The sequence below is a fragment of the Neodiprion fabricii genome, chromosome 3 (assembly GCF_021155785.1).
Source record: "Neodiprion fabricii isolate iyNeoFabr1 chromosome 3, iyNeoFabr1.1, whole genome shotgun sequence".
Taxonomy (NCBI): Eukaryota; Metazoa; Arthropoda; class Insecta; order Hymenoptera; family Diprionidae; genus Neodiprion; species Neodiprion fabricii.
Window position 1 is genome coordinate 35,865,856 of NC_060241.1, and position 19,489 is coordinate 35,885,344.

The 19,489-nt window shown below is 41.1% G+C and overlaps 1 protein-coding gene across 11 annotated transcripts in view; it reads left to right on the forward strand.

Annotated features, from left to right (window-relative positions):
* Positions 1 to 19,489, forward strand: part of LOC124177529 (microtubule-actin cross-linking factor 1) — a 173,375-nt gene that overhangs the window by 75,165 nt on the left and 78,721 nt on the right. For 6 of the 11 annotated variants that reach the window (XM_046559965.1, XM_046559968.1, XM_046559977.1 and 3 more), the window contains one exon: positions 2,449 to 2,510. In XM_046559965.1, coding sequence (XP_046415921.1) covers positions 2,449 to 2,510 — 62 coding nt within the window. Of the gene's footprint in view, positions 1 to 2,448; positions 2,511 to 18,271; positions 18,290 to 18,799; positions 18,860 to 19,489 lie in introns of all 11 variants that reach the window. The other 5 variants (XM_046559963.1, XM_046559964.1, XM_046559979.1 and 2 more) reach the window with 2 other exon arrangements.

Consider the following 19,489-nt stretch of genomic DNA (forward strand, 5'->3'; position numbering starts at 1 on the left):
GTTCGATGTAAGAAGCTCGAACCATTTAGTCTTGGGAAAAATTTAATTTCGGCTCGAGCGACGAACGGAGCGAGAAAGAACGAAGGACGAGAAGAGAGACGGTCGATGCGAGGGCGTTGACCACTTAACACTTGCTGTCCGCATCTCTTGACGTGTCACGAGGTCACTGGGCGAGTGTTGAACGTTACAAAACCCAAAAAAGGTCTGGAATTTCCGGCGGTTGAAACGAAATTTTTAATCGAGAGCAAGAGACGTCGAAAATTGAACATGGCTAAAATTCTGCCTGCCGCTAAATATTTGTCGACGATGAAAATCTTCGGGTTTTTGGACATATCGTAACCGATCGGAATTCGAGTGGTGATCAAGTTTTTTTCACCTCCACCTTTTGTACTTTTGTCAGTCACACGTATAATATTGATGATAGCTTGTCCGGATTTATTTGGCACAGTTTGACGCAGCAGATCGGGTCAAGTTCAATTTATTTCAAACGGATACAGAGCAAAAGTCCCATAACGTTATTATTACGTGACCGTAACGGGAATCGTGGGAGGAAAATGAGAACTGTTCACGCGCTTGTTGCGCTCGATTTAAATTGAATTGCGTAAAACGTGCAATTTCATAGTGCTGGTAAAACGTTTCGACGTCACGTACAGAGTTTTGTTACTTTGGATAGGATATATATATATATATATATATGTATATGTATATATGTATACATACCGTCCGTTTCGTTCTTCAAGTTCTCGAAGAATTTTCGAAATAATTAACGGAGCTGTACTTGCCGCAATTTCGTTATAAAATCTGGTTTTGGTTTCTATTTTTACTTTTTATCAGGCTGCCGATTGACACTAAGGTTACTCAATTTCCGAAGTTCATCAAACGAGAGATAAATACGTGTGATAAGACGTGTAAAATCTTATATATTGGAACGTTTGCTTACCCGGAAGAAAATAGACCCAGTTTCGTAAGCGTGCATCGAGGACCGAAAGAAATTATTTCCAAGGAATTGAAGAAAGCGACGCTTGCTGCATCGATTAAAACGTTGTTGCGGATACACTTGCTTACTTACGTAAACAACGAATAACGAAAATTAATTCGGTTCAGCTTTCAAATTTCATCCGTAACGATATCGTCGGACTCGTCTTACTTGCCGTCAGCCGCGAAACAAGTGCGGAGTTATTGTAACGCATAACGAAGTAAAAAAGACTCGCTTCGCGCATCGCCATCGCGGCATATTATTATTTGAATATCAATCAGTCGTCAATAAAAACTATTCGCTTACTCTCTCGACGACGCCGCGTTTAACGAATCATTTTTACGCGGCTCACACACCGACCTCCTGGAATCTCGCGATTGACAACGAGGTAACAATTAATTCCTTTTTCCCGGCAATCGTTGAGAGTGTTTCAACGTACGTATTTTACTCGTTAGATTTTGTCACGAATAAGCAAGGAAGAGCATCGGCGTTCTTCGTATGTGAAATAAATGAGCGTTAACGATCATCTCGCCACAAATTTTACACCGGCTCTTTGCAACAGCTCCGATGATAAGTCGTCAGATACGAATCGATCCCACGACTTCGTTCATTCTTTTTCGCACAAGGTAGTCAAGTTTCCGTTCCTGTTGCACTCGCGTTTTGCCGACTCTGGTGAAAACTCACAATCCGCACACACACCTACGAAACAGCTCGAGCACGATTCGCGATATTCTTAGTTGCAGCTCCGCGAGATCTTGAGGAGTATCACCTGTCAGCTATGCAATATCTGCATCCAACATGTACACGTATAAGTGTGTGAAATATTTTGCACTCGTCGCGTAACAGTTGCGCTTCCATGTAGTACGGCAGTCGTGTACTTTCAGCTATAATAACTCTTGGGTTTGCACTTGAGCCACCTTAGCTTCGTTCTGGCTATTGGATTACACGTGGGAGTGACGTCATCGCTGGGGTTACAACAAACTACTTGCCTTACGTTGGACGCCGCCTTTACTTGCGTACATTTACCCGACTCGTATACCTACGGCAGATACAATATACGACTCGGGAACAGTTTTGGCCTAGAAAGTGGTATTTATAAGTCGAATTGTTACACCTTGCAGCCTTTAACGCGCAGTTCTAATCTACTTGGTTATTATCGCGGTACCTATCGCGTTTTATAACTATGGTTGACGTAGCCGTAAGTCAGACGACTAGCCATGGTGTATGAAAGACGGAGGTCAAATAATTGCTCGTTATTATCTCGTTTGCGGACGATAATTGTGTGCATATAATATGTTACAACCATGCGTATGTTGTTATTTATACTTGTTGCTGCGTTACATGCGTTACACTCGAATATAGAATTATCCTAGTATATGTATACGTAGGTTTTTAACGAGGTACGTTCACGCGTTGACGTACGTCGCAGTGACAATTGACTAACGGAGTTTTGTGTTTCTTTATGTTCTCAGATGAACGAGACGCCATCCAGAAAAAGACCTTCACGAAATGGGTGAACAAACACTTGAAAAAGGTAATTGAATTTTATAGTATTGCCGTAAATTAACGGACGTTCCCGTTTACAAGATTTTCAGAGATAGGAAATCGAATCGGACTATTCGTTTCGTGCAGTCGTTGATCAGCCCTCCCGGTGCTTGGAAACGGAATGAACTTTAACGAACGAAATTACTCCAGTCATTAAAATCACTCCTGCCCTGATATGGAAGCGAATGGCCCCCGGCACTGAGAATCTTTTTTTGGATTCAGATTCGAAACGACGATGAGTTACCGTCAACTTGTACGTTACAACGTATTGTGCGTACCCACATAACTCGCATAGCAGGAAATCTTGCGTTGCGCAAAACCAGCAGCGGCGGTTTGCCAGCCTTCGACTTCCTAACCTGTCAACGTTGTTCCAACCATCTGTTAGCCGAACTACATATTCATGCGTGTGACCATCGGGACGCAGGAGTTGTAAACAAGTGTCTTCGTTAAATGAAAATATCGAGAGAAGAAAACATCGCGTCGGTTCTTTGGTGTTTAAGATACTCACGTGGTCTGTTTTTGGAAACTCTTCGAAGATTTTTGAAATCTAGAAAATTTGAATCCAGCGAGAAACCGTTGACTAGCTATTGTTCAATTTTACGTTCTCGGTCGGATTATTTTTCTCATCACGTCAGCTGACGAGTAATTTGTTTTGCCGGGCTGTTCGGTGAACGTCGTCTTGAATAAGTGGAAAAATACAGTTTCGTACCATGAATGGAAAAGGCTTTCTATTCACTTCGCCTCTGTAAGTTCCTCGGGACTTTGTGTGGATAGAATATGCACATTACAGAGAAAAGGAATAGTTTACGAAGAATGAGAAATGCAAATAATCATTGCAGGTCGTGTTGGTGTACCGACTTCTCTGACGCGAGATAAATTGTAACAATAACTCAGCAACGAATATCAATGCACAAGTGAAAATACGACACAATTGACTTGCCAGCAGCGTCAGGATCGGATTGGCCAAAAGTGTCGAGGCACGAGTATTACAGTCACTCCGATGCAAATTTTCTCGCCCGCAAAAGCAAAAGCGGTATTGGTTACATAGCGTGGGTCGTGAAAGGTTGCCTCGGGTTGTTCAGGAACTATAACGCGTTTAGGTTTTGTAGTTCAGCTTGTCTTGTCTTGGCTTGGTTTGGCTCGGCTCGATTTAACTCGCGAGACCCGTTTAGTCGCGAGATAAAGAACGGCATGATTTATTTATAAGTCGTCGAGCAAATGATATACATTCGAGAATTATTTTACCGCCGTCCCCATGATTCGTTGTCGCGTTGTCTTGGTTTAGTTGCGTACAGGGAACTTGAATAAACCTGCAACGCTCCAGCTCACCTCTCAATTGTCTCAATTTATTCATAACTACTTCTGTATATGCCCACCTAAGATACACGGTTTCACCTTACAGTTTACAGCTTTACTATCTCGATTCGTAATCTCTTCATCGTTTCAAACCATTCCCAAGGAAACTCCCGAACGTACATGTACGTACCTGGAACACAGCGCGCGTTGCATACAAACGACTTTGCGTTCCTTGTCTTCCTACCGTTACGCTACTGTTATCGATTCAAAACTGTACTCAACTCTTGAACGTTGACGAAAGTGTTCGTGCTGTTTGCAAAACTTTGGAATAACTTGGATAATCCGGAAACTCGATTCAACGAAATAATTGGTAACGTGGTAAAGCTTAGTTGACATTTGAGGCAAGTACGATTACGAAATCTTAAAGACGTTGGACTTCGTTTCTTGTTCACGAAAGAACGCTCGGGATGTTGCGTTTGATTAAACACTTACGTGATCAATTTTTGTTGGGCATATTTTGCGAGAGTTATAAATTATAGCCATTTTTCAAACAGCTGACTTGTTTAACGCGTTCAGAAGGTCGCTCGCCCACTTCAACGAGGATTAACCTCATTGCCTTTTGATCGATCTGTCTTACCCTCCGTCCTGTCGTCTGTGAAATAATTCATACGAGTCACAGCCACGGGGCACGGCAAATTGACCCTTACGCAATAAGAAAGAAGAACGCAACAACGGGGAGATTCAAATCTGGGATATAATAAATTCCATCGAGAATGAGCGATTAATCGATGTGATGCAGGCTTGCAGCGAGAAATCGATACCAGTGATCTCTGATCCCGCGTTCCATCCGACATTAACGAACGAGTGATTCGACAGAATCCTAGTCCCTGTAACTCTTCCAGCTTTTGGTATCTCGACATTCTGGCGATCCGGTAAAAAGCGGTACAGAGCAGCTTTCCCGGTCGACTTCTTATCGTCTCCGTCATCGCGACCGTCTCTCTCGGTAATTGTGTCGAGGACGCTGAGATTCCCGGAAACCAAAAACCGGATCTCCCGACGGATGTTGCCTTTCCGTTCAGCTCAGCTCTCCCGGAGCTTCTTTGTAATTGCATTTCCAGCCGACGCTTCAATGCCTTTTACACGAGCATCTCGTGTTTACGTGGAATACTGTTCTTTGGATCGGTATAACTGTAACGTTAGCGCCGTGATTGTTAACGGCGCATCTCCGATGATCGTTGAAAAGTTAATTTTTCGTTTCCGCGTTCGGTAAGCGGTATTTTTTGGAACGAAAGAAATTCTCCGGCAGACGAAACAGGCGAGATGTGATCGTGAACTTGAAACACGTTTTCTTTCGCGTTGTTTACGTTCGTATAAATTCAGAGTCGACGAGAAAATTAAAATTTAAAATATTTTCTCATTCCGATCGTCGAACACGATTGTGCCAACGAATGTTTTCACACAATTGTGTATCGTACAGCCGAATACATGTTTTTAGTTTAATCTAACTAGTCACACTCTCGGTACGACCGAAACCTAGGAATCCTTCATTTCTATTAGACAGCCGGAACGTGATACGTCAAGGAGTTTCATTGTTCCGATTGCAATTATACTCCGGCCGTGAAATTTAATCGTAGTTTAATTCTTGAAGGGCCCGCATCGCCCCGGCTTCCCCTATGTGTGTACCTATAAACGAATTTCTGACAACAGTGAAACAGACACTTGCGGGCTATAGTCCATACCGAGAGCATATTCGCTCGTCGTATCGTCCAAAGTTCGAAGCATAATTATTGTTCGTAACGCTAGCCCGCGAGAGGAAGAGAGAATGAGAAGAACATGGGCGGTAAAGAAGGTAATCGTTTACCTACGGATTACGCGAAAGTACCGTCACATTGCAGGTAGGTAGAATTTCGCGACAAGAGGCCTAGAAGCCAATACTTGAGTCCATGTAAGAAGGCTATATAAGAGTCTATGGGCCAGGGAAAGGAGTGGGCGAGAAAATTGAGCAATATTTGTCACCTCAGGGAAACAATTTCCGTAGGTGGCACGAGCCACGCCTAATTCGTCAAGTGGGCGATCCAGCTGCGATCGGGAAAGGTCCTTTTCTTGTTTTCGCGATATTGCGCCGCGGTTACCGCAGTCATTGCAACCAGCTAACTCTAATTGCCAGATCCTTGCACCACAGGTTTGAGTTAAAACCGTGCCTGAAACACCGTTTCGCAATTGGTAACCATCGGTTGAAATCGTAGTTAGCTGTTACGAGTAGACTGATTACCGAATTAGTAACACGTGAGCGCTTTCGGTAATGGTTTTCAACATTTCGAACAATTGTCCTGGCTTCTAGTGATCTTTGCGGAATGACTATAGCGAATCGATTCTACCAGTGTCAGTCGGTTATTTACATCAAACAGAGCCACGATCAAGAGTCACTTTGCTCAGACCGTTTAATCGTGCAACGATGCTTTTGAGACTTGCGTAATATTAGCAGATACAAGGAAATTGGTGCCGATCAAGGATCAGTGACCAGCTATTTGTGCCACAATTCTCAGTCTCTCGTTTTGACAGCGTTTTACCCTAACTTGAGGTATCTTATTGGAAAAAATTGAGCTTGCTCATGTTTTTATTTTTGATGTTTCTTTTTGAGGAAGAATAGGACCAAAGCCGGTGTTCGTTGGGACAACCACCCCCCACAGAGATCTTTACGGTATCGGATCGTCGAGGTGGGATTAGTATTTGGTAGATCGTCACTTTTTTTTACTCTCATTCATCATTCGCGCGAACCTTTGACGAACGTGACGGATTAAATCCGGTGAGGTTTTGTTACGCAACCGCGGTCGTTACGTTACACGTAACACAGGTACTGTACCATAGGATATGGATGTTCGTTGATGCGAGTTTAATGTACCCGGCGGAAATTTGACCTTGGAACGTAACGCAATACACATACCTATATTCGACGGACGTATCGCGCAGGGTGTCAGGTTAATTCGTATTGTTTCAAGGCACTTGACCGTGTCCGTGTGTCCACCACAGGTTTATTTGCGTCATCCTAGACCAGCGGCTTACGGACCAGCGGTCACTTCATCGTGTTACAATTTATTTACATGCATGCGCGCACGTTATACCATGATTTTATATATTTGCGCCATGGGCATGGGTTTGTATGCTAATCGGTTAGCGAACCGTTTGTGCTGCTGCTGCTGCTGCTGCATTCTCCTCGGAGTTCTCTCTCCATACGCATACACGTCGACGACTCCTTTTACGCTTTGCACTACGATGTTTAAAACATGATTTTCGATTGTTTCTTCATCTCATCTCTTCTCTTATCTTAAATTAATATCCCTTGTTATTCCTCTCGCTGCACCGTGCGCGAAGCTATACTCGAACGATCGAAGGACCGTTTACGCCTTGCTCACGCTACTTGCAGCAGTGAAAGTTTTATTCGAGCCTTTTACGCCCTGGTCGTACAGTTACATACCTACTCCTCAAATATATACGACGACACTCTTCTTATACCTACCTACTCGCTCCCAGCTTCTATCACGAGGATCTTTTACCGACAGCTTTATTTGGCCACGACAACTTGACGCGCGCGTTGTTCCGATGTACAAACTTCTGCCGCTTCATTACGAAATTATTTAATATATCTTCGCAGGGTTGCCCGTAAGGTTTTGCTCGTTTTTCGCTCAATTTATAAGTCACCGTTCTGCGCCGCCGTTTCGGTCTTCAAAGCATCGAATCGTCTCCTTTGAGGTTTAACGAGAATTCTTGTTGTTTGCGGCAAGGTTCCATTCTTACAACAGTACGTAATGGAGATCGTGCGGGATATGTCGGGAAGTATCGACGTTATGCCGTTTCACTCATTTTTCATTAGGAGATGCTGGATTTTCATTCAGACGAATCGTGATCCAAGAGAAGACCTTTCTTGAAACATCGCGGACGCTTTGACGTAAATCTTTTACTTTTAAGATCGATTTCGGAAACTAGTGCAAACATCGACAAAACACGCCGGAACGGCGATCAACCGATAATAGGCAAATCGATGACGAGAGATGAGATTAACGGATGCCACACCCTGGGGTGGTGGTCTCTAATCGCATTAGCCTACTACGCTAATACACCGTCACATTACGTAACGTTACGTTGTTTCCAAACGAATGAATCATCGGAAAGAATCGACAACGGAGTCCTCCTTTTTCAAGGAAAGTTTAAAGTTGAATCGTTGCAATTCGATCGTTGGAATCGCAGTACCTATTTGCACGCGGAAGACCCTGAAGCAATGTCGAGTCATGCAATTGCAGAAAAGTCAGTCGGCAGGCTGCAAGTAACGTGCAAATTATTATACCCCGCATGCCCCACGTGTATGTGCGAAACGATCTTCGCGGACTTACTTGGGTCGTATTCTGCAGAAATGGGGCATCGATTCAAGGAGAACCAGGTCCTTCCGTGGATCGAGCCGTACGCCGCTAAAAATAACCCCGTTGTGGAAAAAGAAAAGTTAAAAGAGAGTTAAAAAATGCAGAGTTACGGGTATGCCGTGACTCACACCGGTTCCTCCGAACAATGCAGCTGACCCACCCATACGTACCTCTCACTTCATCGATCGCTTTCGATTTTCTTTGCTGTTGGTTTTTTTTTTTTTTTTTTCCACGCACGCGTTCCGGCATCGTACGCAATTTTTTGATACCGATCATTTTTCGACGATTAATTTCATGTTATTGAGTTCAACGTCGTCGCGTTACTTTGAGATTACCAGTTACTTGTTCAATCTAGTCAATGAAGTTCGCCGAGATCGCTGCGACAGTTTTTTAGACTGCTTTTACGTAGGTGTACTCTCAAGAAAATACCCGTCGTCCTTTACTTACGTGACGTCTAAATATGGAACTGGAAATACGTGTAAAAAAAAAATGAAATAAAAGTAAATAAGCGAAAAAGTCTTTTTCTGGTATACCTTGTATCATTCGTCTCACGTTGGCGTGAAAGTAAGAAATGACCGTGTCTAAGATGCAACAGCTCACCTACGTAACGGACTGGCATACACGCGGCCACCGATCGTTTTAACACAATTTTTCAACAAACTTGTTACCGGCAAATCGAAGACCCGCAAAAACAAACAAACGATTATCATCGTGCACGGATTCGATCTTCTCAAGAATAACGTTTTGTCAAGGGACGAGAAATTTTGTAGGAAGGTAGAAGAAAGGCGGAAACCTCGCGTTTGTTGGATTATAGATTTGATGGATTTTTTTTTTCTTTCTTCTCTCACTCTTCGAGAAAACAATGGACGACGCACATTGCGTGCAGCCGAGAAACTGGTGCCGAATGACTGAGTTATTCCACTCTGTTTACCGACGAGGCCGAACGACGAGACTTTCATTCATAGATTAATAACAGACGAGAACTCGCACGCCGCATGACTTGTATACAACGAAAAGCAATACGAAGCCCGGTTGACTAACTAGCGCTACTCGTTTTTACTTCGTCAGTTATTTTGTATTCGCTCCAGACACTGCACGAAACGTTCATTAAGCTAAGCTGGCACGATATTTCATTCAATCGTCATCTCGGTTTCCAAGCACATCGACATCGGCCTCGAATTCTGTGCAGTAATCGAAGCTAATTTTCGTTATTCCGCATCCGGGGTAAAAATATATGAAATACGAGAAGATCGAAGGTCGCTAAAGTATCGAATTTTTATAAATGCGTAAACTTAATTTACAGTATTTAAAAATATTGAAAGTAGAAGTATGGAGATGTAATGAAATAGAAAAGTCAAAAGGTGGAATTCCTCTCGATAATGTAGAATCTTGTACAGATTCACGATTTCGACGTTCTATATTTACAATTTTTGCGTCTATGAATATTCGATGTTCCGGTTCTTCTGTCAATCGACAATAGTCGAGCTTTTTTACACCTACCCGAGTCCGAATCCAAACACGGCGACGAGCAGTTTGAAAGTACGTAATACCGCAGTGTGACAATAGCGTAGGAATCCGATTGCCACAAAAGTAGTCTCACCGATCGTATTATTTCTGGTTTTATTGTCCACTTGGGTTAAACCGACGTACCGTAGGTTTATTCTCCTTCGATCCGTCGATGATCACCTCCTCGTTTGTATAATTTACGGTTGTAACGTTGTGTCGCGGTTTCGTTTCGAAACTTGTCGTCTAAAACTGTTGCAAGGCGAGGCTCCTCGTCCATCTTTGACTCTTTCCATTTTTGGATCTCGAGGCCCACGAGTCGTCCCGTATATTTGAATACGAATGGATACGTCGTTCCATCGTTTAATTGAAATGTCAAATTAAATTTGTTTACGCGATTGGTCAATCTTGAAGATAACTCACGCAACTATCTACCTACCTCTTCTTTTCTGACTTCGAACGAACAATGTCGCTGGAGTATAATTGTGCTTGTCTTGTAATACAGAACATGCACTGGGATAAAGTTGGCTAGCGAAAAATAACATAAAGAAACGTTACGAGCATTGAATCGCACATGAAAGATAAATCTTGCTTCGTGTATTATTTTCATACCAATTAACGTGATACACACATTGTTAGGTATAATTTCGACTTCTTGTTCAGCCATGTCGGGTAATTTTGAACTAGGTAATTCCGATTTTACTTTGTGGACCTCCTCGCTTGTTTTTTTCATTTCCTGCAATGATTGGCTTCATTCTGTTTGTAATAATTATAACGGTTCTTTTTTTTTCTTTCTCTCTTTCTTTCATTTTTTTTTTCCCTCTTGCCACCGTCAGTTTGCGGGTGAATAAACTTCTCGCAATTTAATTCGACTCCCGTATCATTACTGCACTTATACTATATTTCATTATCATCGTTACGTACAAGTAAAAGTTGTACCGGACGTGATTCATGAGAACGCATTCGATCGATTATCGAATCTTTCGAATTCATTCACAAGGTCACATACAGTTGGACAAAATTTTACTACAAATCGACATAAAATCGATACAGAACGTTTATACGAATTTTATGTATATTGCCGAAAGTGAGGCCACAGTGCTTATCGCAACACGTGTTAATCATCGGGTATCGAATATATTCGAAAGCTGTTAACGACGAATTAAAACGCGTTATTCGGAGCTAGGATGGTAAAAACTAACCGTGATCCTCTAAAGCTGGAATGTGTCTGATATAAATATTAGGGTAAAATCGTGTAGAATTAAAATTTTAAAACAGCCAACTTGTTTTCGAGTTTTTCAGTAATCAGAGACCAAATCCCGATACTTTTTTTTTTTTCCTATCTTGAACACCTAAAACTCTCACATAATTGAACTCACCGCCGCATGCATTACCAGCAAGACGAACGTGCGTGAAAATGATACTTGGCCGAGGACTGAACAAACATTTTGCTTTCCGGTCTCACGGCAGCGGCATCGTCACGACTGCGTTTCTTTTTTTTTTTTTTTTCTTCTTCTTATCGTTTTTCTCTCGTTTTTTCATACCGTTTGCTTTGAGATGACTCAGCCTCCTCCCCCCCCCCCCCCCTTCACCCCTTCAACCCCTTCACCTCTTTTATTCTTTACAACCATCATCGTCGCCACGTTTTTCATCTCTACTTCTCTCCTCGTCCTCTTCGCTTCGATAATAGATGACGATGTAGGTACGGAACACGTGCTTACAAGGTATATCATTTCGTGTTGCACATGATTTTTTTTTCTCGGTTATTTTTTTTTTTTTTTTTACAACTCATCACGGACACGCGATACCGAGTACAGTATATACTATACTGCATATAAGGTATGTGCACTATATTATGTACAGCAAGCTAAGCTATACCGAGACTAAAAGCTATAAGAGGATGTTTGCCGAGGTTAGGTTTAGGTTAACTCTCAACTTAACCGTGTGTATAGATTCCTACGGCGTGCGTCTACCTACGTAGCTTTTTCTCAGAACTCATCTCGTCCGGACCTTTTCCAGCTGTTGCTGCAAGTGCTGATCCAGCAGTGTATCTGCCATTGGCTGTGTGCGTTTTTTTTTTTTTTTTTTTTTTTTTTAGTGAAAGTTCCTAATCACAGGATCATTCGAAAATCAAATTCAGCTAGATTCAATGCTGATCTCTCGCGATACGTTAAATTTATCAAAGATAATTGTTTTCTTCGAATTTTTTCGTTCGTATCTAATTTGTCGAGTTTTTTTTCCCGATCTTAGATTCTAAATATAACTTTCACGCTCACGGTTCTTATCATCACCATACGTGTACGGGGGATTTATCGTAAAAACTTGGAAGTAGTAAAATCGAATAAAACATCCGAAAATCGTATCGAGGAATTTCGTTTATTGGTCTCGATCTCGGTCGGGTCGTCATTTTATATGGTTTTACGATCTTCCTCTTGGCTCTTGCGATGCTTTATTCCGCCGCTCAAGTTGACGTTGTGATTATCCGTTATCGACCATCAACTTCTATTGCTGATTAAACCGAAATTTTTCCTCTCACGTCCGGCAAAAAATAAACACGTCCGTTAATAAGTCACTGCTCGGCTGACAAATATCTTCCAGCGAATTCCGAAAGTTATTGTTAATTTGTCCGCGTGTAGACCTAGAGGTTATATTTATTCGGCTAACGATGTGGTCGCAATATAAGTTTGGAAAATCTCGAAATGTCAGGGTATTTAAAAGGAGTTATAGAAAATCTGGAATTGTCGGGAGATTTTTAATTTGGTTATGGGAAAAAATGAAAATATCGGTTTTCTATCGTGGAATATAGAAATGATTTTTTGAAGTAACAAGTTTACTTTTTTTTCGCCGAGAAAAGAAATTGACTTGAACTGACTTTATTGTACATTATATTTTTCTTCGATTCGATTGAAACATGACCCAAATACAGAGTTGACAAGCTGAACGATTTAGTTAGCTTACTAGAATTGGGAAAATTTCAGGAAAAACTAGGTTTCGGGTCTTGAAAATGTCATGGAATTTATTTCCCAAAAATTTGTGGCCACCCTGATAGTACCAGTAATAAAACTTCCCTTTCTTTTTTTTTTTAAATGATATTTTGTGCAGAAATTTTTCCAATGACATCACACGTCTTGCGTGAATGAGAAAATGGAGAGTCGCCGACTTACGTATATTTGGTATTTGATCCTGAGCTCGAGTAAGATGGCAGGGAGACAAAGAGACCTGGGAAAACTTTAATTTTAAATCTGGACCGTACGTAGGATAGAATTATCTCGTTAAACAATTATCCCTCAAGTTAGCACCTATCATCCCGTTTCCGGTCTACCATTCTTTACGAGGAGTTGTCGCGATGGATGACGTCACGCACGTTCGAGGAACGTATTAAGCGGTTCAAAGAATTCCTGTGATCGTCAGATTGCAACGACGTAGAAATTAGCTACCTAATTATGAAACCCCGATGACCGATATTCTTTGTGAATGCAACTCGCGTTCGAAACCGAGAAGTAAATATCTAATCTCGAACCTTTCTCATTTTTCAAACGCGGGCTTAACACACCGGACCAAATTAATTGCACGAATTTAAACGAGTATTCGGTGTAATTAGATACAGTATATTATATTATCCGCAGAATTTGTGTAGCGGCTTGTTCTCGAAAAATTTCTTTAATTTCGTCATTGTTCGAAACAAGGAAGATACAATTAAGCCAGCAATTAAGCAGATTATTGTTAGTATAAGCTTTGTACATAAACTACTTGCGATTTCACGTATGAAAATCATTCTCTGTTTTTTTCTTTTTTTTTTTTCATCGTTACGCACAAACACAACAGTATCGCACTCTGTACGTATACTCACAGTGTTAATATTACATCCGCGTTATTATATGCATGCTTTTGCGCTACGCGAGTGAAAGTTGCCGACCGAAAGAAGGAACGCTCACCTTGTGTCTTGTTATTTTATGCATGGGTCAAGTCTTACATTATCGTCAAGCCACGCGTCTCATCACGGCGACGTGACTGAGTTAATTGCTACTTTTTTTTTTTTTAATTCACCTTTGCAGCCATAATTAGATTACAGCTGTTTCCTGGTGCTGATTTTGGCGAAATTTAATTATCTTTCACATTATGTGTAATCTCGAAGAGTCGAGAGGCGGAGAAATACGATTAACGTTAGAAATTGAGGAGTATTTTTCTTTCGTTATCGTGGGTGCGTCTATTTTTCATTGAAAAAATAATTATCGCTCTTCCTTTCAACTTCCTTTTTTCCTAATCATTATCCCAAAGCGATAATAAGGATCGAAGAACCGCCGAGAACCGTTTACCGGGAAGGTAAAGGACCGACTCGAGTCGAGGGTTGTAATAAATTAAACCTTTCCCGTTGTCCCTAGAGTATCTTAACGATCAGGCTGTCTTATTAGGAGACATTAGCATCGTCGGTGCTTATTAATCTCGATCAGATCTAGGAAGAAAGGACAACAACGGTGTGCGTGCAGCCTGCATTAACCTGCGGCGTTCGTCTTCCATACCCAAACATGGCAAGACAGCTGTATCCAACGGCGGACTCCGCAATATCGCTGTTACATGGGGTGAAGATTGATCATCGATGGATCTCTGCCGATATCTGATCAATTTTATACCTCTTATAGCACGGAGAGGTATAGAAATAGGCGGAAATACTCGTTTAATCGCGTTGAAGGCTCCGAGTTACTTTTACACTGTGAATAGATCTCTCGAAATATTTATTTAGCCAAACGTTTAACTTCCAAGTTGATTTGTCGCAATGTGGATATTTGTTTTGAACGAAGGATTTTGGCAGGAATCACGAGATATTGATATTCCGGTGTGTAAATATCCGTATTGGTAATTTTTCTTTTTTTTTTATCAATTCTTCTCAGTCGCTAGTTCGCGATGACAAAAATCATTATACCAGGTTTGAAGATATGTTACGAGTCGTAAGGTATCCTTCTCAGAATACTCTTTCATTTGTGAGCAAAGCTCGGTCTGTCGTACGACTGTTTTTCTTCAATCCTCTTCTTAATTTCAGCAACGTTATTTAATTTTAAGGCTAATTTGAAACGTTCCACTAAAAATTAACTCGAGGAATTTCTTTTTTCCTTGTCGTTTCCGTGAATTATTAATTCTTCTTTTATTTTTAGAGGTTACTATTCAACCGATGACTGCGACTCGTCTAGTATAATTAGTGCAAAGAACTCACAGGTTTCAAAATAACCGTGATGTAGTTTTGTGAAATAATTAATACTCGGAGCTTCAAAGATGACGAGTGAATGGACGAATAAATGAATGAACGAAATGGAATGGAGGAAACTTTCACGTTTCCGCATTTTGCGACACACGTCACGGCGTCGTCGGCGTATGCAAATAGCTTACAAGCATCTGTCCGTAATATAAATAAAATAAAATAAAATAAAAAAAAAATAAAAGATAGCGGTATAAGGACAAGCGATAAGGACATAAATAAAAAACGATTTTTTTTTCCTCTCTTTTAAATAAACAGCGCTACGTCGCCGGTACTGTTATAAACGGTGACACGAATGTTTCAGCTTCTTCGACGATGCTTGCTTGTTACGGTAATGTTTACGTTTCACGTCCGATACATAGAGTTATGCGCAGGTATAGACGGCATTGGTATGTCATCTTGCCCAGTGACTTGACATACCGATCACGTGACGTAATGATCACGCCTATTTGGTACCGTGAGCGCGGTTCGTCGTATTATAGGTTCGTTTTTTCTCTTTTATTTCGAATTCGACAAATTTTTCACGGATTCCATTAATCCTCACAGACATCTTGAGGACGAGGTTGAAGCTGGTGGCCTGAATCAGCAGCCAAACGTTCTAATGTCCATTCGAATAAGGTAGTGAAGTCCGAAAGTCAATATCTTGTGAAATATCTCGAACTCCCAATACTTTTGTAAAATTATGAGGATAAAAGTGAACTGTATTTTTCTATTTTTAAAAAATTGAACACCTTTGGCTGTTAACTTAAGAGTAAAAATTGAAGAGAGAGAGAGAGAGAGAGAGAAAACGGAAACAATGAAGCTGCCGATGGTGTAAATAATCCGCGTAAGCGTGAAACGCGATTCTAATCGATATCCGACGTCGCGGTGGTTTCTTCTTCTCTTCGGTGTTCATTCTCATGTACCTTACGTAGTACTGAATGAACGCATGTGTTAAGTGAGCTTGCCTCTGTGACCGCAGTGAAAGACAGACGTGTAACATTGGCGCACCTATCCAACTGTTCACGATACCAGTCATAAACTCGTTAACACATCACCGTTTTCCATCTAACTTTATTATAAAGGCAACTAAGGTCGTCATCGTTGTTACCAACCAACTCGGTAAACAGATTTTCAATTATCTTCATCTACCGTAGGTTGCAGAGTAAATGTAGCTAATGCCATTCGGATAATCGGAATTTCCTGACCACCTACGATCATGTTTATCCATCCAGATCGATACCGTAAATACGATTTGTGAAGGTCGATTTTAATTCGTCTTGTGCTAATTACATAATTCACGTTCAGCTTATGAATTATGCGCTAATTTAATATACATGCAGATCACGCGGGCGTGACGAGCCGATTAGGCGTGTTTCAGTTTCAGTTACAGCTACGTGGGATTGATTCGCGTTTGCATCTGTTCAAAATTATGTACCTTGGGTTTTTTTCTTTTTTTCTTTTTTTTGTTTTGTTATCAAGACATTGATTAACAGACGATCGACAGGATTGTTATCAATATATTCATTCTCACTGAATTAGATTTTCACGTGCGGATGAAGTAACATAATAGTTCTGTATCGATTATCGTTATAACATTCTCCACATCCGCTCAATTTCGTCACAAGGCCCAACCTATCTCAATTTCGAAACTGCAGACTTAGCGTTTCAACCGGTTTCCACCGACTTCCATGATGCAGCTCTGCGCTCGTTCGCTTGAGAAACCAGCAGAGCCCAGAAGTAGCGGTCTCCTGATTGATTTAAGCTCAATTCTATTTACAGACAAGACATGACATTTGTCAAGACCCAAGGGACTTTAAGCGCTCTCAAGGCACAGACATTTTTACCTCTTTATTACTCACGGCGGAAGGCTGTGGGAGTCTTGTTCAGCCTTCGAGTCACGCCGAACACCTTCACCGATTCGAAAGGCTGTTTAAACGAAGAAAAAAAATTACTCCAATTTTTTGGAACTATGCAAACGGTTCTTTTCGGTTCGGATAAAGTCGAACGAGGATCGTTCGTTGCGGCTAAACGGTGGAAGCGGACGATAAGTGGTGGTAACTCTTCGAATCTTCCATTCAGGATTGAAAGTGTTCCTGTTCTACACGACGCTCGTCAAACTAGATAATACAATCAGATGTATCATCCGAACGCGAACTTGAATCATGCGTGAAAAGTGAAGGTGTACGATGCAAGTTGAAAAGTAATTCCAAACACCACCCAATGAAAGACTATTTCAGAGGTCTCGTTGACGTCTCTGTGCAAACGAAATGAGAGTGATTTTTGTTTTTCTTCTTCTTCTTCTTCTCACATCGAGACAGAACCTATCTCAATTACGTATCGAGTCGAAAGGACCGCGACGTCTTAACTAATACCGCTGCTGACTATGACTATGACGATGATGATGCCGATGCCGGTGATGTTAATAAGCCTGTATTAGTAAATCTCTGAATCAGATTCTCCTTGTCTTTCGAACGATACGATTCCGACTTCCTCGCCCACCTAGGAAACCCGCAGCCCACGCGGATCTCGCGTTATATGCACGGCTAACCTTATTCGGCGAGTTTCTCAGCGCTGTCCTTCGTTCCTGAAACCCGTCTACCGTTCATGTGGGTTGCCAGCAGCCTGCCTGCTTGCTTCGCTACCCAACCGAGATTGCCAACGGTCTGAATTCGCCATTACTTTTCTTTATTCCTTATGTATATGGGTACGTAGCGATGTACGATTGGTGGAAGCTGGAAACTCACGCGTGACTTCCAACGTTCGTGGAACGAGACCGAAATCCGTCCATCCTTTTGGATTTAGGTAGGAGGGAGCCGGGCAAAATGGACCCCTTAAGGGGAGAACAACGTTGGATCAATTTCGACAACGTCATTTTTTTTCAGTATTTGGCCCAGAAGTACGTTCCAAGTGTTATCGACATTTTTTGAAATCCTGTTTTACTGTACAGAGGGTCCATCTTGTCTGTATCTCCCCTACATGGTCGATACGATCGGTGGAAGTTGGCAACTCACGAGTGACTTCCAACGTTCACGGAACGAGACCGAAATCCATTCCTCTTGTATTTCTATTCGTCCTTATGTTATACTCATCTATTTTACTCTCGGACTTTTTGCCAACGAAAAAAAGAAACCAAGTAGATAATTTAAGCCGTAGTTTGGAAAGAAATTTCAGGTAGCGTTCATCGATGGTCCACGTATTGAAATAATGTTTGTATCTAGGTGTAACACCATGTCTACAGGATAATTGATAAAATGATATTTGTTCATCATTCCATTTTTATTTTGTTTTTCACGCTTTCCTCAGCATTGGAAATATGTGAAGGTACGTATTCTACGTGTGTTACTGAAACCGAAGTCTGATATAATCGTTCGAATACTTCCATATTTAATCAACGATTCTTACCATTTCGCCAGATTGTATGAAAAACGTCACGCGATCCAAATTCAATTAAAATCTTTTGCTTCGTTTTTCATTCATTGCGTTCCTCTTTTTTTCCCCACATACGATATCGTCACTGTACCATAAAGTTTTACAATAATGATAATAATCACGTAATGTAACCGTTCAATGTTTTTTTTTTTTTTTTTATTTATTGCAACAACAAATAACGCCAACAACCGACAATGAGCGTTCAGAAATTTTCACTTGAAAAGCAGCCGCGGCTGCAAAGCGCGTTGGATATTTTTTCTTGTTGTTATTTTTTCCCCGTTGGTCCCATTTTTCCTCGCAAGTTTCCGTTTCCTACCAACGAACGTTTATTTCGTTATACCGTCGATTGACTAACGCCTTGCGAGTCTCTTGGTAACCCGGTGATGGTTTTTCCATTTTCAGACTTACACGTGTCTCCACGTGTGCGTCATCGTGAACAATCAACCATGCTGTTCCCCCACTGTAAGTGTGACCCCATGTTTGGTCCTGTACTACGCTCTTTTTTTCCCTTCTTTTTTCACTGCATTTTCTTGTTTTTATTTCCCGGAGTTTTTTTTTTTTTTTTTTTTTTTTTTTTACTTGTTGTTGCACGTATTTCGTTTTTTGCTCGTTTTAATTTGCGTATCACGTCATGTGTCCTCGTGCTTTATGCTACTCTTTTATAAACGTCGTATTCGAATCTTCAACACGCTGCACTGTGCTGGATTTTCCAACGTTACTTCGGTGAATTACTAGTACAGAATTCTTTTTGCATGAAAAATTTGTCGGATAGCGCGATGCCGCTTAGTGAGAAACGTATTTTATTCACCCCGGAGTACAATTAGTGTTCCCAATTATTCTTACATTTTTAATTTTTATTCCTAATCCCTGTATTCGTATCTTATATTTGAATTGTTATCGTAATAATGTGTTTTAATTTATGCAACACACGACCCTATGTTTATCTTTAGCGATTTTATGCGTAAACGTTTATCGACAAAAGTTTTTTACCGTACACATAGGTATTGATTGTGATGTTACTTATAATATCTTAGTGCCGTTTAATTCAGTTTTTACTTCTTTACACTTATTGCTTGATTTTTTTTCTGATTG